Source organism: Merops nubicus, unplaced genomic scaffold (assembly GCF_000691845.1).
Source record: "Merops nubicus isolate BGI_N331 unplaced genomic scaffold, ASM69184v1 scaffold11796, whole genome shotgun sequence".
Taxonomy (NCBI): domain Eukaryota; kingdom Metazoa; phylum Chordata; class Aves; order Coraciiformes; family Meropidae; genus Merops; species Merops nubicus.
In genome coordinates this window covers 18,090-42,182 of record NW_008612974.1, presented here as the reverse complement: position 1 = coordinate 42,182, position 24,093 = coordinate 18,090, and the positions used below count along the sequence as shown (strand labels likewise).

At 45.2% G+C, this 24,093-nt stretch overlaps 1 protein-coding gene across 1 annotated transcript in view; it reads left to right on the top strand.

The window, feature by feature from the left end:
• The first annotated feature begins 8,903 nt into the window (after positions 1 to 8,903).
• The window catches only part of LOC103774339 (Wilms tumor protein 1-interacting protein homolog), a 22,164-nt gene continuing 6,974 nt past the window's right edge, over positions 8,904 to 24,093 (top strand). Inside the window, exons 1-3 of the mRNA XM_008941734.1 lie at positions 8,904 to 9,048; positions 9,987 to 10,054; positions 23,320 to 23,382. Coding sequence (XP_008939982.1) covers positions 8,904 to 9,048; positions 9,987 to 10,054; positions 23,320 to 23,382 — 276 coding nt within the window. The remainder of the gene's footprint in view (positions 9,049 to 9,986; positions 10,055 to 23,319; positions 23,383 to 24,093) is intronic.

The following is a 24,093-nucleotide window of genomic DNA, read 5'->3' as shown; positions in this document are numbered from 1 at the left end:
AAAAAAAAAAAAAAATCTTAATTGAAGTACATTTGGAGCTTTATTTTATACTTCCCTGTTAGCATTTCTGCTTGCTAGCTTATTAAGAAACATATTTTAAGATATAAGTTAATATAGAGGCCCAAAATAGCTATTAGATCAATGCAGCCTGTTGCATTTCAGTTTTTAAGTATATGCTTGGCGTATGTTTTTACAGACTCTCTTTCAATGTAAGTTCTTCTGTTGGAGCTCTGTGGAAATAATTTATGCCTTAACCCTGCAACTGATGGGTGGTATGTGATAGAATACATACAGAAGTGGGAGAGAGAGAAAACATCTGCCAATTTTAACTTTTGCAAATTACATGGAATCTTGAAAGTATCTGCTAAATTTATAATAGGGTCTGCACAGGAACGCTTTGCCCAAGTACCAGAGGTCAGAGCCTACTTGTCCCTGCAGCATTAGGTAACCTTTTGGTTAAATAACTTGGTTGAAGAGTAGGAAGAGAGAGAGAAAGGAAGAGAGAACTCCACGCTAGAGTAAACATGGCATGGAGATTATGGATACCCTGCCAAGAAAGGTGGGGTTTTCCAGCAAGGTAACAAAAGATATTAGCTATCTATCTACATAATCCTGACTGACAGTTTAAGTCTTGCAGCTAGGCTGGGGTGGAAGTGTACCCTCCATGTCCTCTCCAGCCGGTCTTGGGCTTGCTGGCTGAGATGGTGGCGAATGCAGCGCAGTGGTCAGAGCGAGACACGGTACCCGCCTCAGTGCAGCAGAGCCACAGGGCTTGGCAGCACAGGCATGCTTTCTCTAGAGAGGGGTGCTTCCTTCAGTGCCATAGCTGACACGAGGCAAAATCCTAGGGAAGATAATGAACTTCTTAATTTTGACACCGCATCAGTTTATGGTAAACTGCAGAGGGGAGTCTAGAGTTTACCCTGGGCTACAAACATGTCAAAATGATAAACTACCTTGTTTTCCTCTGGATTTTACAACACATTAGTGAGTGTGTAGCAAAGACAGACTTTTCTGGCAAAGACAGTACCTTGGGGCAGGTCTGCAGCTTGTGTAAATGGCGACGAATTCAGTGATGCTGTCACAACCTAGAGCAGCTGCAGATTCATCTGTAGCATGTCTGTGGTGGGCAGTGCGTGGTGCTGGCACGTCCATGTGGCAGGAGCTGGCTCCGTGCTGGAGAGGTGGCACAGAGCACAGAGCAGTGCAGAGCCTGGAGAACAGCCCAGAAATGGCAGTGATAATTGTATTATACAAGAGTGTACTTTTGTGAGAGTCCAAGTAAGAGCTGGGCAATGGTAATCAGGAGGAAAAACAGTTAACTGCCATCTGCCTCTCCAGGACAGATCAACTTGAGATAGAGAATGAGAATGAATACTGACTTTGTAACCACAGTGAGTTTGCACTGAAAAGCCATGGGTTTAGTGTACAAATATGAATTGTGTAGGAACTTAAACGATAGAGGAATTTTCGGTTACATTTTTTAAAAGAATGAATTTTAGATTATAATTTAAATTATAGTTTAAAATAATTTTTATGCTTTCCCTGCATTTATTTTTTTTTAAGTAAATCTCTTAAAAGTGCTCGTTCATATCTTGCTATGTCTGCCTACCTGATGATAATATTTGATTAGAATTTGTTCACAGACTCTGAATACTCTTTCCTGAAAGAATCTATGTAAAGGGAGAAAACAATACACATCCTGTACTCCACCTTCATAGGCCTCTAGCATACGATGCCACCTTTTGTTTGCAAGAGTTTAAATTTCAAATAAAATCCCAGCATTCTTTTGAAAAAAAGGAAAGGGCCTCTCCCCTGCTTAGATTGTCAAATCCCAGACTAGCCCGGAATTGAATAGGCCAAGTCAGTGACCTCAGGCAGAAAGAATGTTGGTTATTTACGTAGGGCTTCTGCTATTTTAGCAGCAAACCTTTTCTTCTGAAAGGACAATGTATACTGTTTTGTGTTTATGGCCAAGTAAAAAGCTTGTACATTTGAGATTTGCATCGTAATAGCCTCGTAACTCAATATACAGCATCCTCAAAAACAGCAGTGCAAGGCTCTGTTTTGTCTTAGCCAGTGCAGGTCTTTTAGGGGCTTTCACAAAAGTTCTCTGAAAAAACGACCTAAAGATTCAGCTGCTTATATGTTTGCTTTGGTGGCTTTTTTTTTTTCTCCCAGAGTTTTGTTGTTTGGTGTTTGTTTTTTTTTTCACAAACTAAAATTGCACGTGGTTTCTTAATGAGCTATCAGGCCAGTGCTCAAAATATTTTGATGCATCTCAAGCTAAGCTGTGCCTGCAGCTTGAAACCAGGAAAATGTGTGTGAGAGAGAGAGTGTGTCTGCGTGTAATTCACACCAAGCATTTTTCCTGAAATAATGGAAGATCTTTATAGGCATTCTGGCCTGGTGGATGAGCCTGCAATTCCAAATGGTTTTTAAAGTGTGTCTTTCTCAATAGATCGTAACCATGAGGAGCTATTGTGTGAGTAAAGCACACATTTAGGATCCAATCCTGCATTCCTTAAAGTCAATGGGAGTCTGAGCGTGAAAGGAATGCAGGATTGGGTCCTGAAACAGGGGAGCAAAATTGTGTGCCAGATTGCTCTGAAAAGAAGAATACAGCACATCCACAGTAGTCACTTTTTAGTGTTTCAGATTTCAAATGGCTGCAGTCTGTGGAAAGTGGCTTCTGCCAACGTGCAGTATCTTCTATTCAAAGGAATTTGGCATTGATTTTTTTTTTTCTATCTTAAAAATCCTGAAAGACCCAGAAATTCACCCCTCCTTTCACAGGGCCTGAGCAGTTGAGCATTGTGAGGGGACGGGGCCATGGTGGTGGGGGATGGAAGCTTCTCTAAGCCCTGGGGATGGGCATGGAGCTCAGGCCTCCTCGCAGCCCCTGCCCGCTCCAAAGCAGGACCCAGTCAGGAAGAGGCTGTGCTCACATTGCTCGGTGGCTTTGTGCGAGTCCCCTGTAGAGGCTGGAGGAGGAAAAGTTAATTAACAGTAATTCAGGAGCTAAAGCAGCCTCAATGCTCCCCATTCTAAAGTGGGTGCAGTGACAGAAACCCCGTGTAAGGCAAATCTCTGTGCAGAAAGGCAGTCAATAAGCCAGGAGGAGGGATGGAGAACTGCAGGCCCAAACTCACGTGAGTAACAGAGAACTGGTAACAAACAAAGAGAAAGTCTTGGAAGCTTTTGTTTTCTTTTGGCCTATCTTTAATTCCTGGGCAGGCGAAACCTCCTCTACCAAGTAAAAGAAAACAGATCTCCTGGGTGAAATTCTGCATCAGTTTTATCTTGAGAGGACTGGGTAGAGGAGGTAGCAGAGATGGATTTGATGGATTGTTATTACTTAATATTTTCAGTGATTTATTCCATATTTGTGAAACCTGGTATTTCTCTCCTGGAATCATCTGGCGACCTGAAGTTTAGTTTCCACTTTTCAGAAACAGTAGTTGTCCAGCCTGGGGGTTTGCAGAGAACAGAATGCATTCTAGATGTTTCATTCACCCTTCAGCTTTTGTGTTATTTTGGTCCCTGTTTCTCAATCATTAAGACATGTACTTAGAGAGCCCAGAGGCCCTCTTCAGAGGCAGGTCACACCTTGCACGGTGGGAAAAGCTGCAGTGACTGTGCCGGCGTTTAGGCTAAGGCTGTGGATGGTGGTCCCCGTTGTGGTGCCCTGTGTCTCAGTGATGGTGTCCACAGGCCATACCAGAGACAGTGTGGGCACTAACTGCCCCTGGTCGGGCTGGGCAGCGGGCCCTGCCACAGCCGAGCAGGTGGGGCGCAACAGTGCGTTTGGGTGCTGTCTGCACCAGGGAGTGTGGGCAGCCTGTGGATGGCCAGCTCTGGAATCAGAGCAGCCCCTGGCATAGGCCTGGGGCTATTCAGCAAAACAAAATTACCGGGTTTGACCTGCTAAAGTTGATGTTTCCATCGAACAGTGGTGGAGGCCGTGCCCACAGGTGGGCATGCAGATACGTCTACTTGGCCCAAGCCACTTTCTGATGTCACCTGTACAGGGCTTTGGGGAAATACATGGGAATTTCTCTTCTCTGTTATGGTAGCTGAGAAATACTTGAGCAGATGGCGTTGGGTATTAATCCTGCCTGTGTGTTTACATGGCAGTTTAGTCTGAATGCTTTAAGAGACCATTGCTTAAGGTGCTAACTTGAGAGCGGTAATGATGCTGGTGTCACATCAGTCACTGCAGAAGTGGCATCTGAAGCAGTTAAGCAATTAGGTCCATGTTCAACATTGCTAACTAAACCCGCTATGACCAGTTCCCCAGTCAGCCAGACATGAAGAGTCAGGGGCTGCCATGCTCAGAAAGCTGTGCGAGTCGTGGACCAAACCTCCCACAGCACAGAGATTCTTGCCGAGTGTCCCATTCAGCCTTAGAACTGCTGGAACTTCCCTGCATGAAGCTATGAGAAGAGGCACATATACCAGAGACTACCATGAGAGAGCCCGTGCTGGCGAGGAGGTGCGCTGGTGTATGGGTTTTAGCACGGTAGTCGCAGGGACACACCAGGCGTTATCTGGGAGGTGAGGCTGGGGCTGCAGCATTCCCATTATGTCAGAGGGGAGCTGTTTGTTTCTAACTAGCGTCAGGCACTGAGACAGTGCAGGCTTCTCACATGAACTTGCTTACACTACAGTACTAGTAAATCATGATTATTACCCAACGGTTGCGTGTTTTTAATCATCAAAGTACTTAAAATATTATAATAATGCTTGGCACTTTTCAACTTCAAAGCACGCTGCAAACAGTAATTAGGTCTAATAACCATGCTGTGACAGTGAGACATTGCTATCTCTTGTCTGACAAAGGCGAGGGGGGGTGTTAGCCCCCGATGCGGTTGCATCATCCCATGTGAGACTGGAGCTCCACCACGGAAGGCTGTGACTTGATAAACTCACCTCCCTATAGGCAAATACCCTGCTGCCAGCAGCAGCAGGGAGGGCTTTGAAGATGCTGTTTGGGCTAGTGGGGAGGGGGCAGGACATTCTCAGTGCTCTTTCTGAGGACCTCCTCAAGACGGTAAAACCCCGTCTGATTCACATTTTGTTCCATGAGGGCCTGGAGCAGCTTTTGAAACCGTATTCAAAAAAGTTTTACTCCGTCTTGGTGTCCTGGCTGGTGTGTTTTCACCACCCAGTGAAGTGTTGTGCAGACTAGAGAGAAGAGTTGTGGACAGCCTGTGTCAACTGTGGGTCATTTTTCCTTTTCTAAGCTGAATCTTTGAGTCCTTTGCTAAATCAACAGCTCTCCTGTTCCTTCCTTTTAGTTTGCAAAACATAGGAGATAAAAATTATGCAGGAAGTAATTGCTAGACACATTAAAATACCAGAGATTCATTGACTGGTTAAAATGTGAAAACTGATGTTAAAAACCTAGAGCTCATTCTGATTTTATAATTTTTTTTAAAACTTCCAAAAGCCTGCATTCTTTTGGATGTTTGTCTTGCTTGTTGCAAACACCAGTTGCAATCATTCTGTGGGACAGAGTAATTTCTAGCTTGCATTTTATTAACTACCAGATTTACCTACACAAATCTTTTCACTCTTTGCTGGGGTGTTTGCATCTGCCTCCTACCCGAAGTGATGGACCCCCTTATCCTGGCACTTGCTACCCCTCAAATATGTGTGTGTCAGTCCAGAAATATAAGAGCTGCAACAAGGGTTTGTTGTCACCGTGAGTGCGTAAGTTCTTTTTATTTTTCCACAGTAAAACAAGGCTGAAGAGCAGTGAGGGAAGAAAGGGCTTCCCAGCAAAAGCTGGTGTGAGGTGCCTGCACGCGGGCTGCGGGCCGGGCGGCTTCTGCCCCACGCCGTCCCCCTGCGCGTTCCTCGCCAGCCGCTGCTCCGCGGGGGGGCTGAAAGGGAGCCTCTTCCTCACTGCTGCTCAAAACTGGTCTGACAGGGCGGGCGCGCCAAGGTGGGTATCCAGCAGGAGGAAGGCAGGAGCGTGTTTGTGAAACCCTGTACTTGTGAACCCTGTGCTACGCTGCTCGTTATAACCGCTCGTTATTATTATAATGAGCCACCAGCAAGTTACATCAAGTTTTGTCAGAAACTCTCGACTTTTTTTGTTTCAATAGTATGAAAGCAAACAGAGGCTTGGCTATACTCAGTCGTTCAGAGGAAAGCCAAGCAGCAGGTTCTGTGTACCAGTGGGCAGGATGATATTACCTTGTCTAGCTGGCCAGGCACTTGGCTCAGCTGGCTAAAGCAATGCTAGGGTTTTACCTTTTTGTACTCTGACTGACAATAATATGTTGTGGCTACATGAGAACAGGCTGGTGCTGTGCAGACCCTCGAGTTACTCCAGGACCTTGAGAGGTGCAACCATCTTGTCCAGTACCTTACTCTGGAAGCAGGTACCCCAACCTCAAGGCATCGCTCCCACCCTGCTGCATGGCTGCCCTGGGGCTGGGAGGCACCGATGCTTTATCTCCCTGGGCTCTGTGTCTCCCAGGCTGCAGCTGCCAGCACCTTCCTCCTGGCTGCAGTTTTCACATGATGCCCAGGCACTCACAGAGTCTGGGGTATGACCATGTTCAGTGCTGTCATCTAGCAAATGCTTCTGGCAGGCAAATGGAACATACTGTGCCTTTATTTCTAAAATGCAGTGTGTAGAAGCCTGTGCAGTGCAGCCATGGCTATTTGGTGATAACTTGCTGTTTCTTGTTTATGAGATAACTATCATACGATCCCCGAATGATCTAAGGTAAAAGGTTCTAAGGTAAAAGGCCTGTCAATCTTATTAATTATTGCTAATAGTAGTAATTATCGTGTGAGCAAGCTGCTTGCCTGCTTTATGAGTTTAGGCAAGTTAGCTCCCTAATAGGTGGCTTGGTTTTTTTCAGCTGTAAAATGGGCAGAACGGTGTTTGTCCTGCACTCTGAAAGGTGCTGTTCTGCAGGCACGGTGCAGAGCAGAGCTCTTTGCCCCCGCAGGCGTGTGGAAGGGCGGCCGGCCGGCTGGGCTGGGCAGGCTGGCAGTGGGCAGCAGGGCCTCACAAGCTGCACGGTGGCTGAGATGGAGCCTGGCAGCTCTGCTGCGCTGGGGTGAGGTGAGGGTGTTTCATGTCATAGGAAAATCAGCTGCCAAACACCTCTGATAACCTAAGTGTCTTTGAGAGCCAGTCCAAAGCATCAGTTTTGTCTTGTTTGCTTTAGGTCGTAGGCTTCCCATTTCTTCCCAGTCCAGGAAAGCTCTGACTGCATTGGCTTCCATGCTAAGGAGACAAAAAGAGGTGAATTTGAGGAGCTTCTATCAACCTGAGCACTGCCAGTCTCTGCAGACTGAGATACAAAGCAGGATGTACAGGTCCTTATGCACCTTCTGCAGTGCCTCTGGAGACACTGACACTTTGATTTAGGGCATTCCTTTCCTGCAGAGATCCTTCCAGAAACAGTTCAGGATTTGTCCCTAATTATCTCTACTCCTCTTCTGCCGACCACTTGCCTGACTAAGAAGGATATTATCATCAACAGGCAAACCAGCAGCCAAAGTCCTCCCTCCACTCTTAAATCATAGACCAACAATCCAACATGCTGGACCACTGGAGGGAGGAGTAAGTCCATACACTCACTCACAGCCTAGGATGTGCAGAAGGGATCGAGCTGACTCCAAAACCATGCCATGGTAGATGGAAGGACCCAGGTGATCAGTCCAATCATCTTGCCCCACCATCCTGGGAGCCCCACTTGCTATGAAGAGTTGGGGAGCCCTTCCAAAAGCCACAACCCTGCATACACTGTGTAAGCAAGTCACCCCAGTACACCACCAGTGGAGTCAGTTCTTACAGATGTGGCTTCTTGCCCCACCTCCAAGTTAATGTGGACGGCAGGGGCACGTGGTGGTGATCTCCTAATCGTTTCCCACCCAAGGCTGGCCAGACCCTGGGTGAAAACCAGTCAGGAGGGTCCTGGTGGTTTGCATCATCCATAAGCCAACTCTCAATCAGGGCTGGGAGTTTAACCCCAGCACTTCAACTCCTTTCAGCCACAATGGGTGTGTGATGAAGGTGATGGCCAGCACTTCTCCACCTGTACCAATCTCTCCAGCTCTGCACTGGTGGTGTGTGTGAGCAACGTGGACGTGCTGATGCAGCACTTCCCTGTTCAGGGCAAATCCCTGTTCTTGGTGCAGCCACTTCTACCATCTAAAGACAAATTGTGTATCAAGGCTGGGTGTGGCAGAACCAGCGTGTTCTTTAAAAAGCCACTCTGACTTCTTTCGTTTTCTCCCCTTCCTTCCATTTACCTTTCCTTTACCTTTCACCAGAGAGCTTTAAAACCAGCTTGGATAAGCAGGAGGGATGATCTAGAGGTAGTTGCTCCTGCATCAGTCAGGAGAGTCCCACAACCCACTGATGGTTGTCCCAGCCTCACATATTGTTTGTGTGACATGTAGGGTGGACCGGTTTTACCTAAGAGTCTCAGAGGAGATGGAACAGTTTGTGTGCATTGGCCATGCCACCAGGCTCCTGGTCCTCACCAGAGCTACCAGGCAGCTGGAAAGACAAACAAGAGCTGACTCCACCTACCAGCAGTATGGAGACAGCAGCCCATGAGATCAACAGCCCAAGAATGTGCACACAAAAGAAGCATTTCCCTCGGCCACGACAGTAAAACCGCCAGACAACCACATGCAGCAGCATGTGATTTCCCAAAAGCATCAGCCCAGATCCCAACTTCTTTGTGCCACACACTGTTTCCCAGGATCAGATCACAGTGGCAACGTGTAAAAGGCACTTTCAAGCACTGAAAATTAATCATATTTTCCTCAGCATTGTTTATGGAAAGCGTGGAGAGCGCTCCTGCCCCTCTGTGCTTGGCCAGCTGGCTCTGCCCGCTGCCCCTCAGCGCCACACCCTCGCGAAGATGGGCGGTGTTTATGGTGGAGCTGCTCTCCTCAGCAGATGTCCAGCCTTAGCCTGTGGAGTAGAGGCTTCGGCAGTCACCTGGGAGAGGTCATCTGTTGACGACGAGCCTCTTGCCCTCTTCCTTGGACTGCCAACAGCAGGTGGTACGCAGCCCCTGGTAGGCACCATGCCATCTGCTTGCCAAGGCTGCAAATGGCTTGTGAGAGCCCCCAGCTGTTTGGGAGCTTTGGCCACTGGGACCCTGGCACAGAGTGGAAATAAGGTGAGTCAGGATGAGTGACGTTTCCCTTCTCCCTCTCTGGTTTTATGCTGCTCAAATGCTGTTGCTTTCAGTGAAGCAGTTCTGGTGTAGGACAGATCTGGTCTGCTGTATCTAAAAACTGGTTGATCTCAGTGGTTTTTGAATTCCTGGGTTTAATCCTTTTCGTTAGGCCTCTTTGGAGGCTGTTGTGCATTTCTTAGCTATAAAGGGAGCCGACAGCTAACGATGATCACAGGCTTTGTCCACAGAGTTCTGCAAGCACTAGTGAAATGACAAATGTTCAAACTTTAAATGAAATTTCTTGTTTTCTCTGTGATTTTTCTGCCCTTCCCTCTGTTGCATGTTCCTGGTATTGCTTTAGTATCACAGGGAGCTATGGGTGTAGCTGCTGTGGCATTGGTTAATCTATTAGTGGTTTCAAAGGTGGCAGGAACTTCCATCTGCAGCATCCCTCATTTGGTCCTTCGGAGAGAAACACATTACTGATGTGAATTGCTGCAGGTGCATACCTGCTGTGAGTTCACCTCCTAAGAAAACGGTTGTAGTTTACCAATGAGCCTCTCCCCCCCAAATAATAATTTCTTCGTTTAGATTTCAAAGTTTGCAGGAAGCGGTATCAGCTGGGTTCCATAACCTGCCCTTGGATGGATCATTGAGTTGATAAGGAATTTTTTAAGGCAGGGTGGAGCCAAGAGCCCAAGCCTCAGCTGTGTCTCTGGCTGTGCAGACAGGCAGAGCAGGGGCTGCTTTTCCCTCACACCCCGAGCGGCTGCGCCTGGGGACGCAGCACAAAATGCTGACGGGACCCTCTTTTAACAGGGAGAAGACTACGAGGAAAAGCCTTCTACAATGTCAATGGCAAGGTGTACTGTGAAGAAGACTTCCTAGTAAGTAAGATTTCAGGCATTTTTTTACTGTTTCTAAAACAAATTGTTCTTTTTTTATTGGCTTATTTGCTTTGAGAGACGGTTCAGTCATTTGGGGCCTCCTGCCAGTGCTGGAATTGAGAAGCCTTTAACACTAATTCCATAAAGGCAGGATTGGGCCCTTGGTTTGAAGTGGTGGCTGTGAAACGAAGTACATAACTGTCCATAAGCCATCACAAAGTGTAAATTATGAGAATAAACACTGGAACTGCTCAAGCTTGGGACTTGAATTGCAGCCACAAAGCCTCGCCTGCCAAGCGAGAGCTCTAAGTCAAACATCTGGGGAATACCAATCATAACAAGAGGGGAGACGTTTCTGACTGGAGCACGTCATCGCTGTGTACAATGTTGCTTTGTTGCAGGCACAGTTTTAATCACTGCTCTGCTCGGAGTGATGTAGGGCTGCATTGTGATTAGCTAAAAACTGTTAGCCACGGAGGAGCAACTAATTTTCTCTCCATGCGCCCAGAGCTTTTATAAAAGCTTTACTTTAATAGAGACTGAGTCATGAAAAGAAAAATGAAGCTTGTTGCTGAGCTGTGTTGTTCCAAAAATAAAATATTTGTGCAATTAAGGGTGAGGATTGTGCAGCACACAGAATGATTCGATAAGTGGCAGACCATTTATAATTAAGATTAAGAGGATGGCATGGCTGGGAATTGAAATTAGAGAGTAATGATATATCTTAGCTTAGAGGATGATGAATTGGAGAATCAGTATGTTGAAATTATTGAAATACCATTCATTTAGAAGCTTGGGCCTTCCAGAACAACTTTCAATTTCTAATGAATATATGGCCATGCATTTTGCAAAGCAATTATTCAAAGTATATCCCATAACAAAAATGTTACTGACAGTGCAGAGTGCGCAAATGCGTTTCTCATCAACACAATCCATAAAGATCATGGAAATTTCTAAAATGTAACTCATCTTTGCCTTCATGTGTTAACACCTTTACTCTCGGCCTACCACAGCCAGAGCCTGATGAAAGGAACAAATTGCATTTTGTGCAGAAAATGAGTTTCTTGTTAGAATTGAAATGTTACTGTTTTGCTTGCATTTTGGAGAGGAAATTATTGTTTTGCCCTTGCTTTTTTCAGTTCTTTCTTTCCTGTGCTTCTGCAGAAGCACAAGAGGAGGGAGAAGAGGTGGAGTGTGAGATGGAAGGGCACAAACCTTTGAGATGGTTTTGAACTGTGTTGGAATGTAGTTTTCCCATGATCCGAACCTTTCATCCAGACTTAATAACATGATTGTTGTTATTAGCTTGTAATTTCAGCCTAAACATGAGAATTTTAAATCTAAAAATCTCGATCTTTTGGAGAACACTCAGTTTTCAAGGAAACCTCTTTAGTTCCTAGACATGTTCTGTCGGGAGATACTTGGCAGTGATTTTTCCCAAGAAAACTGAGGTTAAGGACCTGATAAGAATAAACTTTTTGCAAGTTATGGACCTATTTGAACATTTAAGGCACAGATTTAAAAGCCCAAACCTCCCACAGGTGTGTCTTAGCAGATCCCCAGTAGCACAGTGGGATGGGAGAAAAGCAGACTGGGGGACTCACTGCTGCACAAGTCAGCCAAAGAAATCAAATTCTGGCTTGTCCCTGCCCGTGTTAAGCCAGCTGCTTCTCAGAAAGTGACTTCATCTTCTCTTAGCTTCCCCTGAGAAAATGTCATAGCAAGAACACTAGGAATTGTCTTATTGCCCTAATAAAAATTAAACCATTTTGCCTGGTTTAGAGTTTTGTGGACAGAGAAAGCTCAAAGCTTTTCTCAGAGTTGGAGAAGTCTGCAAAGTAGCAATTAAAAAGAAAATCCTTCTAACTACTTCAGATTCCCAGATCTTGCTTCTAACCACTTGGAAAACCCAATCCTCCATAAAAAAAAGGTGTTTTCAGTCCAAAGCAGATAGCCACATGTTTTTTTCTTTATAACTAAGAATTTCAGTGCCTACTGTAACTCCAAATGTGAGTGCAGCGTTTGTGTCTGGGTTCCCTGCTGACAGTATGGTAGCGGGAAGCTAGAGAAGGCAAAGAATGGGAAGGTGGGGGGGACGTTTGAGAGGGGGGGAATAAAAAAGCCAATTTGCTTGAGAGTGAATTAGGCTGGTCTTGCACTCTGTCCTCTGACCACTACCATGCACGCTTTGCAGGCCAGAAACATGGTGCTGGCAGAGCTCTAAGAGCCACTATGCATCCATAGAATCTGTGGAGCTGTCCCATAGCCCTGAATCCACAGGTCTTCTGCAGAGACGTGCCTCTTTCTGGCCAGTGAATGCAGTCAGAAGCAGAGTGGGTCACATTATGTCATTCTTAGGTAAGAGCATAAGAAAAAGATGATTTTAATTTGGGGAGGTAAACAGAGACAGTCTACCTATGTTATAGTTGTATTCCTGCTAAGAAAATACTTTCTCCTCTTGCTGTCCTTGCTGTTCCTTGGCTTTTGTTTGCCTGGGAACTGATCAGGAGAATTAGATGCTCCTATAGGTACAGGAAACTGATCACAGCTCTGTGGAGTTGCAACCCCACAGCTTGTGACCATGTTATTTCAAGTATGACACGAACATAACAGAAATTGGAAAGCTGAGTGGCCTCAGGAAGCTTGTGCTGGAGGCCCTGTGTTGTCAGACTGGGCCACTGGTGAAACCCATGCAGCAACAACTGAACTGGAGGGGGCTGTGTGACTGTGGTTGGGTGTGCAACAGCAGGATGGGCTTTCGTGGATTCCCAGGGACAGATAGATGTGAGGAGTTGATGTTTCATTGCTCACAGTCCCACCAATGCAGCAGTGGTCTGAATGAGTCCCTCAGTTGCCCTCCCAGCAGGAGCCACGTTGATGGGAAGCAGCTGACTTGCAGATGTAATGTGAATGGGGCAGGGAGCTGAAGCCTCCCTGCTGCCTGGAGGAGAGCCCATCCCCTTCTCACCCTCAACAGGCAGTGTGGTGCAGAGCTGAGGGCTTTAAGCCTTTCAGAGCTCTGTCCATCCCTAACTTGCTGTAGGAGCTTCTTCCCTGGCATCCAACTGGAGATGTCCTGCAGGCCAGGCCAGGCAACACACAGGGACTACAGGACTGCACTCAACAGCACATTAACAACAATGGGCAGAAAAGCTGAAGTGTTTCTTGCTGTGAACTGGTCAATGCAGGAGATTTTAGGGAGGAATGGATGCAGAGCTGTAGTTGATGGCTCATAAGCAATACCTGATTCTTTGACTCCCTCTCATTCCAGACAGATCAGCTCTTTATCAAAGGTGATACGTGGCATTCACTGCAGTATTACAGTCCATGAAGCCAAGACCTTGAGAAAAGCCATTATGTGATCCTTGTAAAAGTTTGGCACCTGTAGTAAGAGCAGGGGTCACCCTCATGGCTACGTTGTCCCTCTCGAGGTTCAGCACGGCACTGGTGCCAGCCACTCCACCCGAGGGGCAGTTGCACTTCAGTGGTGAAGTGCTGTGTGGGTCAGTTTTTAAGAGAGCTCAGTTGTCACTTCAAGCCTAGCAAGCACCAGAGAGCTTTGGCTACCAATTTGTTTCAAAAAAATGGGTCCGTAGAAGTGTGACATGAGGAGGTGCTAGCGTCAAAAAAATCTGGCTCTTTCTTTGAAAAGTGCATTTGATTTTTGGAAGAAAGGTGTTAGGGAAGTGTAGATGTTATTCACTGGGAGCAGTTTCCACTGTGCAGCTGTAAAGCTGCTATCCAGAGCACAGATACACCCAGCAAAACCTTTGGCAATAGCCGCAAGGTACATTCCTCTAGCAGATAGTTTTCCCACATGTTTGCTCTTAGTGAGGGCACAGATTACCTTCCTCTGAATTGGGTGGCTTATTTTTCTCATTCTTTCCAGGAAAGAGGCGATGGAAGTTTTCAGGCCCACTCGGGTATCTAGATGGGAAAGGGTGCCCCGCGCCGCGGGCGTCCTCTCGAGAAGGGGGCGGTGACCCCTCCCCTCTGCCCGCCCCGCTCCGTCGGGCCGGCCTCCAGCCCCATGAGCCTGATTCTCTGTGCCCACACCCCAGCCACACTGCCCACGGGTAGTGAACGAGTCGGGTTAAACACAAAACAACCCACAGATAGCTCCTCTTCTGCCTCAGCAGGGTGTAGAGGTTGCCTGACCTGTGCAGTTTCCAGCAGGAGAACTTGGGTAGCAATACTGCACGTTACTGAGTGCAAGGAGTGAAAAGGAGAGACCCAAACCCCCAAACTTCTCATTGCTTTGCTTGAGCTCTAGGGAAGATCCAGTTACTCTTTTTCATGCCACCTTAAAGTAGCAAGTCCAGCAACATCCAAGCCTTGCCTCAGCCCTGTTAGGATAGTTATTTCATGATAGGGAATAAAACAACTGACAGTTTAATCCTTCCCGAAAGCTCTCAGGACACAGATGGCTAACTAGCCAGAACAGGGATACTGTTCCTGGTGAAATGAACAAAAAGTAAGGCCTTACTGTATAATAAATAATCCCAGTCAGATATTCTTGTTCCATTTTGTTGATAAATTGCTGCATAATCATGGGTGAAGGAGAAACAGCTCAATAATTTTAATTTGTCTTTTCAGCATGTAAATATCATGTAAAGAAATTTGAAAGAAATTACTGTTTTTCTTGGCAAAAAAGACTTCAAAAATGTCACCAAAGCATCCTGAATCTTGGATCTATATCTCTCTTTTCTTTTTTTTTTTTTTTTGATAGGTTTTTCCTTTTTCTTTCGAGGTAATGAACGTTATTGAGTGGGGGTCCAGGAAAGGTTAAGAAATTAGAGAATTTCCCTCTAGGGAGGAGATGAGAGGGAAAATGAACCTTGTGACAGATGTTAGTTACATTGCTTAATGCACTACTGGAAGACACTCAGATGCTCTGGAAATAACCTATTACAGACAGCATAAGCTGCAGTGCATAGCATTAAGGCCATCCAAAACTTCCCCTTTTAAGATTCTCTCTTTTCACTGTCTTATAGCTGTGCCAAATTTAATCATTTAGGCTGAACTTCTTCACGCCAGGTTTTTGCCTCCAGCTAACTTTGCTGTCATCAGTTGTTGAAAGTTTCATCTAAAAGCTTTTCATCCATTACAGTAAGACAGGGGAAAGATCTGTCACTTTGCCCATAAATCCTCAAAGAGAAAGGCTCTTAAAACATTGCTTTGCACATGACAATGATAAAGAGAGGCTTGGTGCATTGCAAGCCTCCCGGAGGAGTTTGGGTGTCCCCTTTCTGCACTTCCCAGCCCCTGTGGCAGTTGAGTGCCAGCACCTCCGTGGCTCCCTGCCCTGGCCTCATTCCCTTCTACCAGGGAGAGGTGAGGGCTGAGGCTGTGGTAGAAGGAGGGTGAGCAGTCCACAGCCCCAACAGAGCTGTGCATTGCAACCCTGCAGCCTGCACCTCAAGTCTTCCCTCCATATTCTCATTCTCCCAGTTCTCCCCTCCATCGAGTCTACTGGGGTTTCTAATCCTGCTCTCCCCAACACCAGTGACTGCTACGTGCTCAGGGTGCTCTCCTGCCTGCTACAGCTGTAGCCTCTTTGCTCCGTGGCTGCAATGCAAAAGTTGGCTGCAAGGAACATACAGGACTTCATCTGATATCCACAACTGTAGAACTCTGAATGACTTAAAAACACGAAGAGATCAGGGTGTGCAAGACTGGTAGGGAAGTGACAATCGGAAACGATCAGCCTTTCATGGGGGAAGGGACAGGATATTGACAGAGGACTAGCTGGGTGATGCAGGGCTTGCACCTTCATCTCATGTAGCACCAGAACCAAGACCCTTACCCTTATTTGGGCCCCTGGGCATGGCTGGAAATGTTAATACTGACAAGGCTATTCTCAGTTTGTGCACGTGCTGTTTTCTGAGGTTGGCAGTGTGGTAAATGGCCCATCCCACTTGCTGGGGCCCCTGGAAGATAGTTTTTATTTACTGTAATGGAAGCTGGTGTCAGCTGGAGTCAGAGGTTTGATTTTCCATCTCAGCCAGTATAAACGTTTTGAGATCCCCCTGGGAGGTGAGCACTGGGACCAGTGCATTAGTCAGAGAGCCCATTGCTGCTAAGCAAGACTCAGAAAAAATAGACCCAGTTGAAAAGGTAAATGGCTGAAGCTGCAGCTTGTGTACATTCCATATCTAAAGGGAATCACAGGGCAAATGGTGTGAGGGTGTTGTGTTTAGGAGACTTGCTATTAAAGTACATGCTCCAGTCAGAGAACAGATAGACATGGATGTTCATTGATATGCTTAACAGAATGATGGAATCAAAGCTTGGAAAGAGATTTGCTACAATACTCCTGATGTACAGAGGTGTAAGAACTTCTGCGAGCGTTCTCAAAGTGCTGACAGCTCGAGGCTGGGACAAGAGGTGCTTTCAAGTTCCAGAGGCATTGTGACTGCTGAGCTTTGCTGCGCTCCCAAATATTGTCAGTGAAAACAAAGGCACACAGATTATAGCATGTTACTGTAATCAGGGGGTGAGGGAGTGAAGTTCTTGTTGATACTTGTGTGTGTCTTGCTCCAGCCCCTCCCTGCCAAAAAAATTTGAATACTTAGTTTTTCCTAAGTTTGTAGAATGCCAGTGGCCTTGGTTTTGTTTTATAAATTAATTTGACAGTAGTGATTATTTGGGGTATTCTGAAGTGTTGCATCAAACCGATAGACAGGCTTCAAATTCAAGTTTCAAAATCTACCTAGGGGAAAGTCAAACATTGATTGGCCTCTGCACTTTGAACTTGAAGGTAGATCAGCATGAAGAGTGTGTAGAGCTGGCAGTTTGGGTTCACCTCTCCCTGTAACACAACACTGTCGTGTTGTATCCCGTATCAAGAAGTTAAAAATCCATTGAAGCTGGTGGCATTGACTTCAGGGGGGTCTGGACAGAAGTTAAAAATCCATTGAAGCTGGTGACTTCAGGGGGGTCTGGATTTTCTCCCAGCAATTCAGCCCAGAGCACAGGGTTTTAAAGATAGGGCACATATAAAAATGTTGGTACCAAGGCTGAGAAGCTGAGGGTGAATGCTGCAAGCATGGCATGGCATGGCAAACTGCAGATCTGCTTATTGAAGAAAGTCAGTGTTTTGAAACAGGACACCAATTAGAGTCCAGAAAAGTCTCCCAGGTTTATAAAAGAGCAATACACAGGCAGTGCCTAGAGCCAGGTGATAGTGGAGCTACACATCATGTGATAAAATGTCAATGTATGCATATGGTGTGTATTCACTAAAAGGATGCTCAGCATTTTTTGAACTGGGTTATGGGTTGTTAAATATGTCACAGGAATCACTCTCTGGGCCATGACAAAATACACAAGGAAAGACAATGTTTGTTTGTTTGTTTTTCTGAGATTATCACTATAGTTTAGCTTTTTCAGCTGTCCCATACTTGACACTTGCTAGTGGAATGTTTTGAAGACTGCGTTACAAAGTCCAGTCTATTTCATGCCAGATAGTCACTCTTCTGTTTCCTTGAGATGGTGATCCAAAAGTTCAGGCTATCCTATTTTTCTTAATATTACATTGAAAAGTAAATTACAATAACTGAAGCATTCTTAAAAGAACTAGAGCTCTTTCTTATTATGTGTAACTCCTGCCAAACACTTGTAAGCAGACAGCATTAATTTTTTTTCTGTGGGAGAGTTAGGGGGGGAAAAAAAAAAGTGAGAAAGTGCTGTGTTTCCACCTCTGTAGTAAATGTTGGTATTGGTTGCTGTAATGTTTTGAACTGAAGTCTTTCAGCAACTGTTTTGAATAAAATCCATTCTTTTTTTCCCCAGGAAGGTATGTTCTAACATAGACAGTTGCTTCTGCAGTGTACATAATAGATGGCGGCAGATAACCCACAGCAAGAGTGTAGTGCTGGGCAATAAGAAGTGCTGTGCAATGTGAATCAAGTTAATAGATTTGGAGCCGTATGGTTTGATGCAGAGTTAAGGTTGTTGTTGCTTTAGGCTTTTTTTCTTCGTCATTGTCACTGCAAAGCTTCCACAGGCATTTATTTAAGGAAGATCTAGGTAAGAAAATCATTGTTGGCTCTTAATTAATCAGAAAGCAGCCTTGGTGAGTGTTCACATATGGGTCTCTGCAGGCTCTCTGGGAAGTAAATGGCTGTTCCTGTCTCAGAGGCTATAAAATGCCTGACTGCTAAGGCAAAGTTAGCTACCAGCTGAATTCCTGATTTTTTGGCAGAGTTTTGTGCATGGCCTGACCAACTGTTCCCTCTGTGCAGAACGTGAAGTCCCTCCTTGCCCTACCCATGTCCTTCAAACATAACAGAGTGGAAACACAGAAGCAAGAGGACAAGCTGCTGCTGTAGTGTTTCCTCACTGGCAGCAAGACAGGGCGAAGCAACAGGATTTATGAAAAGGTTTAAGTGAGATGAAGAGTGAAGTTCTGGACTATTTGCTTTTAGTTTAATCTCTGCCCCTTGCCATGAGACTTCCATCTCTTTGAGCCTAAGAAGGGCCCATTTTGTTCAGTTCAATTTAATCATTGCATTTAAATATGTGCGTGGGGAAAAAGAAAAAGGCAACAACAAAACCCCATCTGCATGGAACCAAATTTGATATTTTCTCCCTCTCTTAACGTGATCCCATGAATTTCTTGCATTGTTGTGTCCCGTGTACTAAGGGTCCCATGCAGAGAGCAAACAATAAAGCAGCGAGAAGACAGATGCTCTGCTAATGGGAAACCAAGGAGAAGAGAGTCTGTGAGGGATTACAGGCAGCCTGGGGTTGGAATACATTATTAGCATAGCACCCAATTCAGAAATTAGTTTTCAGAAATAAATGCCTGAAGCATTTTGGCAAAAGCTCCTGCTCATCCCTCTCAGGAGCCCTTAAAGCACAAAGGCGCAGGAATCTCAAGCCCGGGCCGCCGTGCTCCTTGGCCGTGCAGTGCTGTAACACAGACCTGGGGGTTCTGCCTTGGCACCACAGCCAGGGCAGCAATGCCACACCTGCTGAAATGTAACCCCCCCATCGGCCTGCACAAACCTGTAGTGGGTTTTGAACGTCCTCATCAAAGAAGAACGTGGGCCTGAATGAGATTCCAGGGTGCGTTTCCAGGAGGAAGGCTTTGTCCTCTGGAGCGCCTAACAGCAGGGAAGCGCATCGGCCTCTCCAGGCACGGTTAGGCAGGCGAGGGAGAAGAGACTGTCTTTTCAAAGACCTGACATAGTCTAAGGTAAAAACTTTGGGTCATGAAGCCTTTTTCAGGCATGCCATTCTCTGAATGTTTTTGCTTTTGAAAATCATGATGAGAACATCAAACTTTGAAAGACCCTGGGTAGACAACCAAGATTGGTTACAGGACTGAGGGCAGACAGGAGAAATTGTTTCTCATAATACTCAGTGGGATTATCCTCCGTGCATAATTGTTCATTATATGCTCAAAATTCATTGTTAATTTCTTTTGGATATATTGCACATTAGACAGCAGAGTTATAAACCCCAAGATTATCACAGGAGGACACTAACAGGCCTAAATATTCAGGACAGAAGGGGACTTGTTTTCCTCTTACATTGAAACAAAGACTCTTGGACAAAATCATTAGAGGTTTTTTTTTTTTCCTGTTTGATAATCAAAAGTATATTGGACAGAAACAAAAGAAAAGTTCAGCCAGCCAAGTCGTCTACTTTATTTTCACTCTTCTATTCTAACATAATTAACATATTTCTCAAGGTTTATTTAGTTTCCCAGAGTCTTATTTATATAAGTATCACTGAGGAGCTTGATTACAAAGTCTTGATTCGTGCACATAAGGTGAGATTTTATTAACCTGTGAGGGAAGTCAAGAACAAAGTAAATATGAGAGAAAACAGTTGAGGCCAAACTATGAAATCAGGAAAAATACCATGCCAGCTTTTCAGCATGCACTTGTTTTCTTTGCATCCTGGTACTTAGCATCTTATTCTTAAGTCATAGAAGAGAGAGTAGAGGGTGACACTTCATTTTCAGCTTTGAATTTCAGTGCTGTTCTTTTCATAACAACTTTCAATGTTTTTATATATGCTTAATGAGCATCTATAATGAATATTTGGGAAAGTTCAAATTATGCTTCTTATTTGTCCTGGGTAAAGACTGTCTGTAGACTTCTGAACTTTTCTGTCTGGTTTGAGATTGGTCTGTATTTACATCATCTTAATAGCCTGCCAACAAATTTATTTTAAAAAAAAACAAAACAAAACAACCAAACCAACTGGCACATACGAAACCCTTCTAGAGAAGGGTAGAACTGAGCCCAGTACTGCTTCTATTCCAAATGAAATTGTATGTATAAACCACCATGTGTACAGGAAGCATAGCTGTGACTTGGCCTCTCCACTCAGGTCTTGCCTGTCAGCCTGTATGACCTCACTGTTTCACCTCAGTCTGGCTTTCAGGCCTCCACATTGTGAGGGAGGGCTGGTGTGTGCAAAAACTTTCACCCTCCATGTCAGTAGTAGAAGAGGCTACAAATCTGTAGAGCATGACCTGCTCTCTCTTGCAGTTACCTGGGTCACAAGCTCTGGGGGACCAGTGCTTCTTCCACCCAGCATGCTGGGAACCTACCGTTGAGGAGGCTCTTGGGTGTGCTGAGAGATAATAGAGGCCATTCTGCCTTGTATAGATTCTGGAGCAAGTCACAACTTCTCTCTCATTGCACACACAAGATTTGTGAAGGTTAATAACGATCAAGTGCTTCAAAGACAAACGTTGCCAATTTTAATTAGTATTTTAAGACTGTTTTAAGCTCTGCTTCTAAAACTGAAAACTTAGTACAACAGCCCTATTTGAACTCTCCAAGTCAGAACAAATACTGCAAAGCAGAAGTTGACAGGTCAGCTACAATAATGTAGAGAAAATAATTTATTATTTACCTTTAAACAGCAGTGTCCACAGTGCTTCCATCACACAGAAAATGGTGCTGCTGAGATCCAAGGCTATTACTCTCTTCCAGCCCAAGAGCACAAGCAGAGCTGAACCCAAAACACTGATCCCCCTGAATCAGGTCTCCAGTTTGCCTGGGATCGATACTGTGATCAGAAAAGAGAAGAGTGTGGTGATAAAGGACAGCTCCCCAAGCCCATGAAATATTTTATCAGTGCTGTTAGACTTACTGCCATTTTGTGAAGTCTTCATTGGGTAATCCAGTTCTGGATGTGTTTGGCAAATAACAATTTTCTTGTTAAAAAACAAATCATGGTTTTAATTTAATAGGGTTAGTCATATAAAGAGTGGTTTTGTGTCAGCAAAACCTTTCTTTCTGACAAAGTGTAATTTATGGCAATCTAGTTAGCAGTAAATGACATTAATCTGACCACTATGCAATTCTGTTCCTGGAGAGTAACGTTGCCTCTTAATCAATAGCTGGGTAAATGCTCCTTTGCATTCCTTATCAAATGACAGCCAGATGGTACTAGTAAATTCATTCCAGCAGGATTTTAGAATTAGCTGGGTTTATACTATTGTTAATCCTCTGCTGTCTGCACCACTAGGACCTACCCACCTGTTTCCAGTAACTCTGGAGTTCGCAACCTTAGGAAACAGTCTAGCCAGATGGTTACTCAGATACACTGCAGCCAAGAAGCATCCCAAGCAGTGAGGCCTTTTTTCTGCATCAGTAAGAAGAAATAAAAAGCAAAAGAATCAGTATATTGCAGAAACAGCCAGCTAGGACTGCCCACCTCTGTATGTGTTCCTCAACACCCCAGTCTCTTTTGATGAAGTTTCAAAGTTTCTTAAGATTGCATGAGCTGTGTTCCTTAGTGTATAGTAAATTTGGAGCTGGGACAGCTGCCGTACCATCATTCACTGACTTACTGGGCCCATCAAAGTGTCTGCGAGAGCTCTTCCTTCATAATCACTTTGTTGCATAGCAACAGTAATTTTGTCTCCAACCTATTGATCTGAAATAACGTGTAATCCCCTCACACCAATAAAAAGGAAAACATATGGCAGCTCTAGGCTGGAAACCACTGGCTTTTGAAGCAAGGGGACAGTTAATCCCCACCAAATCAAGCGGGGAATGGAGCAACCCATAAGCTCTGTTGGGTTGAGGTGCTGAGGATGTGTTAGATGCCTGAGCCAATTAAGCTGTGCTCTGGGAGGAGAGTCCAGTGCACACTCATCTTCCCTATTCCCTGTCTTTTGTCTTGTGCAAATAAAGTACATTGCAGGTGAGCTTTGCTACAGGCTGAGTTGCTGAAGTAGCTTTGCTGTGGGACACCCCACAGACACCTGGCACCCCTCCCTCCGGCAGGGTCTGCGCCCTGCGCTGCACGTGGGTGGGGCTGCAGGGCGAGCAGAGCTCAGCCCCTGCCAGTACCAGCTCCCCCTGGCACGGCTGCAGTTCTGCAGGCAAATGCCCCTTGGCCCTGGGGCAGGTCTTTGGTAGGTCAGTCGTCTGGCCAGATAACCTTGATATTTTTTGTATACCTTTAAACACAGGGCTAAAGATGGACTTTGGCATCTGAAACAGGATCTGATTTGGGGGTGCAAGCACAGAGTAAAGGTCAAAACCACTCAGGCAGGGAACAAAGAGCTTTGGTCCCAAGGGGGCAAAGTGCCTCCTCGCTGCACTGAACCCAGGAGGGCTCTGCCACCAGGCATGCCCACCCTTCCTGGTGCCTGCTGCAGGCTGGAACATGGGCTGGTGGTTGGGGTTTGTATCATCTTTCTGAGGTACCTTACTGTTGCCCACATGGTGCAGGGAGCCCAAGAGCCTATGACTGGACTAATAGATTCTTCCCTGGATAAAAAGCTTGGATCCACAAGGCACCTAAATCTCCCTTGGGCCTGTCTTCATTTTTATAGCCTGCATATAGCACTGAGTGAAATGTAGGTCCAAAATCTGAGGTCAAGTAAGCATTTGGTAACTAATCTGAGCAGGAGTCAGGAGGTAAGTCCTATGTTATTTACTTCTGAACAACAACAACCAAAAGGGTTAATTCAAGCAGCTAATTCCAGCACACCAAATGTGAACTTGACAAATACGCTTCAAAAATAAAAATCAAACTTAAAATAATACTGTTATATGGAAAATCTCAGTAGAAATCTTGCAGTGAATCAGAAGGCCAAGCTGTGGTATCCAAGCATGCTGCAAAGGCAGAGCGAAGGCTTCTGAGGCACTGCCTCCCAAACCTATTTGATCATTTTCTATCATATACAGCACAGGCTGGAAAATAAAACAGCATTCACTTAAAAGATATTTCTGCAGCTAGAGGAGTAGCTACTAATAATCCTTTGTTTTCTGTCATTTGAACAGTATTCAGGTTTTCAGCAAACAGCGGACAAGTGCTTTGTTTGTGGACACCTCATAATGGAAATGGTAAGAGACCTAAATTCCTAACCATGGGGTAGCTTGATAGTCACATACTTTGGGTGGCACACTGAGACACTGCTTTTCCCCGGTCATGCTGTTACTGTGTCTTCACTGCTGGCAATGTAACTTTTGAAACTGAGGCAGTAAATAAATAGCAATGCTTTCATGCTCTGTTACTGTACAGGAAGTTTGGCTTCTTTTCCACCTGAGGTCATGGGAAGCTGTTGTTCTACCACTTGCTAGTTTAAAAAAAAAAAATAAAAAATTTGATACTAAAGAGGGAGAATACAGCATAGCCTTGTCTGAGAATGTGGTAAAGGAAAACAGAGGGTGTGCTCTGTAAGACAGCAGAATAGCAAGAGCTCTGGCCAGTGGATGGAATCTGTGCTGGAGAGGAGAGAGATGTTGTCAATAGTCTTGAGGTTTGTTGCCTGCTCTGTGACTTGCATTATTTAACTTCTGCCACTTGCTCCTTGTCAGTTAAAATGCATTATTGCCACTGGGATTTGTAGGGAGCCAGTAGTCAAGAGTTACTTCTGTAATAAAAGAATCAAAGGGCTATGGGTTGGGACAGATACTGCTGGAATCATTTTAGTGGGTGAAATTCCCAAAGAAAATGAAGTGGCTTGCACATTGAAGTGCAGATCACGTAGTATATCTGCTTTCCTCTTGCTTTAACGTATGTATGATCTTCAGTGTGCCTAACAGAAGTAGCTA